The sequence below is a fragment of the Gorilla gorilla genome, chromosome X (genome assembly GCF_029281585.2).
Source record: "Gorilla gorilla gorilla isolate KB3781 chromosome X, NHGRI_mGorGor1-v2.1_pri, whole genome shotgun sequence".
NCBI lineage: Eukaryota > Metazoa > Chordata > Mammalia > Primates > Hominidae > Gorilla > Gorilla gorilla.
The window spans coordinates 142821527-142827526 of NC_073247.2; the positions used below are offsets into that span (position 1 = coordinate 142821527).

Consider the following 6000-nt stretch of genomic DNA (forward strand, 5'->3'; position numbering starts at 1 on the left):
GATGTTCTGGAAATGGGGGGAGAAAAGAGGTCGAGGATGAAGGGCTTGGATAACATTCCCCTGACACCCAGTGGAGGTCGCGATGCAGTAGGGCGTGAGGGGAGAAGAGAAATGCCATGGGAAAGGGATTCAGAGATGCTTAGCATCCCCTGGTCTTTTCTTTCAGGCTTAAGCGCAGTGGGGATTTTTACCCTTGAATACTCCGTGCAGCGAGTGCGTCAGGTAAATTGGCTATGTTTACATGTTTGTTCCTCCAATAAGAAAGAGCAGGAGGAGGTGGGGTTTCCCCATAGACCTGACTACCTGGTGGGGGGAGGAGCAGGGTCTTCTTTGTAGCCCCCAGGCCCACCATATTGCCAGCTACCTCCACTGAATACTGGAACCTGTTGAAGGAATGACCAAGATGGAGCTGTGGTGGGCCAGGCAGACAGTCCCTGTCTTCTCCTTTTCCTAGCTCCGTGAAGAATTTGATCAAGGTCTGGATGTAGTGCTGGATGACAATCAGAATGTGCATGATGTGGCTGCACTCCTCAAGGAGTTTTTCCGTGACATGAAGGATTCTCTGCTGCCAGATGATCTGTACATGTCATTCCTCCTGACAGCAAGTGAGTCTTCTGACCTCCCTAGTAGGGCAAGGAAAGGAAATATTACTGGGGTCTAGGGGTTCTAGGGACAGAGCTCAGGCTGGAGGACTTCGAAGAACTAAGGCAAAATGACCATAAGAAGATTTTAAAAACCTCTCCGGAATATATACAATTATTATTTGTCAATTAAAAATAAAATTTTAATAAAAAACTTATCTGGGTTACTTTCTTTGTATTTCTAAATGTTCCATTATAAGTCTGTTGCTTGGAAATTTCTCTAGAGCTTCTTGAAGATATGTGTGCCTTCTCAGGTCAAAAAAAAAAAAAAACCACCCAGGTTCTGTAGAGGAGGTCTGGTTTTTATGGGGGCACTTCTTGCTTTCAGAGTTCCTGAGCTCAAATGCTTTGGAAATGAGCAAAGGCAAGATGCCTGGGTACTTTCTCCATAACTGCAAGCAAGTTTCAAGCAGAATCTCACCTCCCTTGGTATCAGTCTGCAGCCAAGACTATCCCCCTGAGACAGCCCCTGTTTTCCTTCTTCTAGCTTTAAAGCCCCAGGATCAGCTTTCTGCCCTGCAGTTGCTGGTCTACCTGATGCCACCCTGCCACAGTGATACCCTGGAGCGTCTGCTGAAGGCCCTGCATAAAATCACTGAGAACTGCGAGGACTCAATTGGCATTGATGGACAGTTGGTAAAAAGATCTTGGAAAGAGTAGTGAAAACTGTAGTAGGGGACATATGTGGGAGTATATCAGCAAGAGGGTGGATGGAGAGGAGAGAGAGAAACAAGAATAAAAAGAGACATATTCATTTGTACAACTCCCAGTACTACCTCAACGTCAATCACTTTCTGCTTTCCTTTGCCTAGGTCCCAGGCAACCGTATGACTTCCACTAACTTGGCCTTGGTGTTTGGATCTGCTCTCCTGAAAAAAGGGAAGTTTGGCAAGAGAGAGTCCAGGAAAACAAAGCTGGGGATTGATCACTATGTTGCTTCTGTCAATGTGGTCCGTGCCATGATTGATAACTGGGATGTCCTCTTCCAGGTAGGTGCAAGTTTTGGATGCACTTGTTTTACACATCCATCTCCTGTTCACAAGGCAAGGCACAGTTGTACCTGCATCTTTGAGGGTAGCCAAAACAGGCAGCCACAAGATCGTCCAGTCTAGAAATTCCTCCCACATTAGCTGGCCTTGGTACCTTTAGTCCTAGGTACCTGAAAGAGATGAGTATAAATGAAAAGGTGCTGTGTAATGATGGCTAATGTTGCTAATTCTACCCTCAGGTGCCTCCCCATATTCAGAGGCAGGTTGCTAAGCGCGTGTGGAAGTCCAGCCCGGAAGCACTTGATTTTATCAGACGCAGGAACTTGAGGAAGATCCAGTGAGTGTTTTTTGGGTTTGTTTATGCTTAGCCTGAAGCACCTCCTCCTATGGGGTTTTCCAACTCCAGACTATCTTTATATTACGTAACGCAAGTACACAAACTGACTTTTTCAAAATCCTTCCCATTCAGGAGTGCACGCATAAAGATGGAAGAGGATGCACTACTTTCTGATCCAGTGGAAACCTCTGCTGAAGCCCGGGCTGCTGTCCTTGCTCAAAGCAAGCCTTTTGATGAAGGTCAGTTCCCTGCTGGAGGTCAGGCCCTTGCTGAAGGTCAGTCCCTTGCTGAAGGTCAGGCCTTTTTTGAAGGCCAGGTCGTTGCTGAAGATGAGCCCCTTGAGGAAGATGAGTCCTCTGAGGAAGATGAAGAGCTAGTTTTTGAGTATCTTAATCAAGGAGTAGTCTTTGGGGAAGCTCAAGGTCTAGAAATCCCAAATAACTTTGAGATTCAGGGCCCACATCTTGAAGGAATACCAGAGCTTGATGAGGAAGATGATGATGATGATAATGATACTTTAAATTTTGATGATCTTCCTCCCCTTGGAGATATTCTAGAACCAGATAATGAAATTCCAGAACTCATTGAGATCCCAGACTTTGAAGAAATTCCATATTTTGATATGGTCCCAGACCTTGAAGGAGCCCCAGATGTGCAAGAAATCCTGAACCCTGGAGAAAACTCAAACCATGACTTAGAAGAAGGAGCAGATTTTGAAGACCACCAAAATCTTAACCTTGCAGAAGCTCCCTATCTTGATGTAATCCCAAACAATGAAATCCCAGACCACGCAGATGCTTCAGATAATGATGAAATCCAAGATTCTGAAGAAGATCCCAGTCTTGAAGGTGTCCCAGCTGTTGATGAAGTTCCAAATGATGAAGCCTCAAATACTGAAGAAATCCCAGACTATGAAGCCCCAGAGGTAAATGGGATTTCAGACTCTGAGGAAGACCTTGATTTTGAAGAAGTTTCAGCTCTTCATGTGGTTCCAAGCCCTGAAGAAGCCCCTGGTGGACATGAAATCCCAAATCATGAAGAATCTCCAGAGGTTAATGGACTCTCAGACCCTGAAGAAGATCCCAGTCTTGAAGAGGTCTCAGATTTTGATGGAATCCCAAATGATGAGGAAGCCTCAGACTCTGAAGAAATTCCAGACCATGAAGAAGCTCCAGAGACCAATGGAATTGCAGGCCCTGAAGAGGTCCCAGCTCTCCACGTAGTCACAGGCCCTGAAAATGTCTCTGATTTTGATGAAATGCAAGACCATGAAGAGTCCTCAGATGTGAGTGGAGTCCCAAACACCGAAGAAGCCTCAGATATTGAAGAAATTCCGGGACATGAAGAAGCCTCTGATGTTAGTGGAAACCAAGACTCTGAAGAAAGCCCTAGTCTTGAAGAAGATTCAGTTCTCTATGTGGCTCCAAAACCTAAGGATGCCCAGATTTACAACAAAGTTCAAGATTATCAGAAAGACCAAGCCAATGCATTTGAAGAAGAAGAAGTTACCACTATGGCTCCAGAAACTGATGATGTCTCCATTCTCAATACAATTCCAGACCCTCCACAAGACCTGGCTGTCAATCTTGAAGAAGTCATGGATGTGGAAGAAGTCCCAGTGCCTAAAGATTTCAACTCTAAAGAGGTTCAGAATCCAAAGGCAATTCAGTTTCATAAAGATGAAGATGTTGCATTCCCTGTAGATACCACTCTCCTTAAAAACAAGTCTCAGCCTGGCCAAGTCATGGACTACAAGTCCTCACCAGAGGTGTTGAAGGGCAACACCTGCTTTCTGTCTTCCATGCAGTGCTGTAAGCTTTCAGCTCTAGCTTTGTTACTCATTTGCTTGGTAAAATTAGTCAGGTTACTTGTAGGGTGGTGGTGGTTATTAGGAGGTCGCCCTCTTACCTGTCTCCCTGGTGGTATTGTCCATTCCCTCTGAGCGCAGGGTATCTGTCTTACTCTTTCTCTTTCCTAACTCAGCTCTTTTCCCAGTTCCCACAGTGGTCCTAGATTCAGAGATCTGTGTTCTGCTGTCAGGCTGCAGTATTCTTATATGTCAAATGGGGATAATCATCCCTGTCCTACCTTCTTGCCTCATACCGTATTTGAAACTCAAAATTAGGTCTTAGTGCCTTGGGTGCTGCGCAAAGTATAAAGTCTAGAAACATAAGGAGTTAACATTGTTACTATTTTTCAGGTTCCTCTGAGGAGCCAGCTGTGCCTCCCGGCACTGCCCGTTCCCATGACGATGAGGAAGGAGCGGGTAACCCTCCCATTCCGGAGCAAGACCGCCCATTGCTCCGTGTGCCCCGGGAGAAGGAGGCCAAAACTGGTGTCAGCTACTTCTTTCCTTAGATGTTTTTCCTTTTATAAGGTGCCAGACAGGGGAAAAGGGTGGGGGTACATCTGGGATGTCACAGGAAACATTAAGGAGAGAGTTGAAGGTAAAGATCTGAAGGTAAGAAGGAGTTCCACCTGATGCTCGGGTCAGGATGAGAATTCCAAACACACTGCCAGCCCCTTCACTGGGGATGCTTGGTCTCTTCTGCTGGTAAAAGCAGAGATGTTTCTGTGTCATGCCCAAGCTCCCCGGTGCTACCTTGCCTTTCTCTTTTACCCCTGATCTTGGCTTTCTCTCTCTCTCTCTCTGCAGACTTTACTTTAATTGATGTGACATTTGTGGTAAACACCTTTCCCAGGGAACCTCACAAATCTTGAGATGCTTTCCCTTCCCCAAATGGGATTGCATGATTTCCCTGACTTTCCTACCCTCCTCCAGAGAGCTCAGTTGGAAAGGCCCTCAAGAGGCATGCTAGAACGTTAGGTCAGCCTACTGACAGCTGACAAACAATTAGTGCGAAATCATGTCACACCAACCCATAGCCGTGTCCACGCAGCAACTCCACCACCTTAGGATTTCCCCCTCCAAATTATTCAGACCAATGGCTCGCCAAATGGCCTCTCCCAAAATTCTGTGCAGTTTTGCTCAGGTCACGCCAACAGGGAAACCTCAAGTGTAGATCTAATTAGTGTTTCTGGGATCCAAAGTTAGAGGAAAAATTAGATTTTATTGCCTGGATCTGCTTTAAAGACAATTGGTGTTTACACCCTCTTGTCAGCAAAACAGCTAGTTAGGTAAGGACATATAGTTCCAAGTAGGCAAAGTCACTTGATTACAAATGTTCTTAACTATCGTCTCTGTAATTCCTTTATACAGGACAGTACAAAATTGTGGGACATGCTCTGGTAACACACAGATATGGGTTGCATATGATCCAGAATCACAGCTGATATTATGGGTAACAACTGCTAAGGTCCATAGAATGAAGGCTGTATTGTATTGAGGGATAGAAATTGATCATTTAATGGGTAACAACTGCTGAGCTCAAAGATTTGTCATTGTTAAAACTTCTCTGGCATTTAATCATTAATAAACATCTGTATTATGACAGCAGCATATTCATGGCTTACTGTGTTTTTCTTCTTTTTAATTTGGGGGGTGAGTTGGGAAGCTCTGACTAGAGAGCTGAAGGGGTAAAGGAGAGGTGAATAGAAATAAACAGGACAGGGTGATGTAGAATAAAGAAGAAGATGACATGGGATAAAGGGAAGGGGGTGACAAGGAATGAGGGGGTGGAGTGATGTGGAATAAAGGGGAGGGAGTGAAGTGGGAAAAAGGGGATAGAGTGATGTGGGGTAAAGGGGAGGGAATAGAGTTGAATAAATGAGAGGGGGAGACATGGAATAGAGAAGGAATGACATGGGATGAAGGGAAGCGGGGTGACATGAAATGAGGGGGTGGAGTGAGGTGGAATAAAGGGGAGGGGATGATATGGAATAAAGGGGAGGGGCTGATGTGGAATAAATGGGGGGTAAGGTGGAATAAAGGGAAGTAAAATAGAATAAAGGGGAAGGGCTATAATGGAATAAAGGGGGTGGAAGTATTACTATTAAAGTAGAAAAGGTTAAGGGGAGATGAAAGAGAAGTAGGGGAAGCAAAGGAAGCTTAAGAGGAGAGCCTATAAGGGGG

The 6000-nt window shown here is 45.2% G+C and overlaps 1 protein-coding gene across 8 annotated transcripts in view; it reads left to right on the top strand.

Moving 5' to 3' along the window:
• The window catches only part of ARHGAP36 (Rho GTPase activating protein 36), a 31579-nt gene extending 26155 nt beyond the window's left edge, over positions 1-5424 (top strand). For 6 of the 8 annotated variants that reach the window (XM_004064861.5, XM_055376275.2, XM_004064860.5 and 3 more), the window contains 7 exons: positions 167-222; positions 455-605; positions 1129-1277; positions 1454-1630; positions 1870-1967; positions 2100-2206; positions 4168-5424. In XM_004064861.5, the coding sequence (XP_004064909.1) occupies positions 167-222; positions 455-605; positions 1129-1277; positions 1454-1630; positions 1870-1967; positions 2100-2206; positions 4168-4325 (896 nt within the window). In that variant the 3' untranslated portion in view covers positions 4326-5424. Of the gene's footprint in view, positions 1-166; positions 223-454; positions 606-1128; positions 1278-1453; positions 1631-1869; positions 1968-2099; positions 3779-4167 lie in introns of all 8 variants that reach the window. The other 2 variants (XM_055376273.2, XM_055376274.2) reach the window with 1 other exon arrangement.
• The last annotated feature ends 576 nt before the right edge of the window (positions 5425-6000 follow it).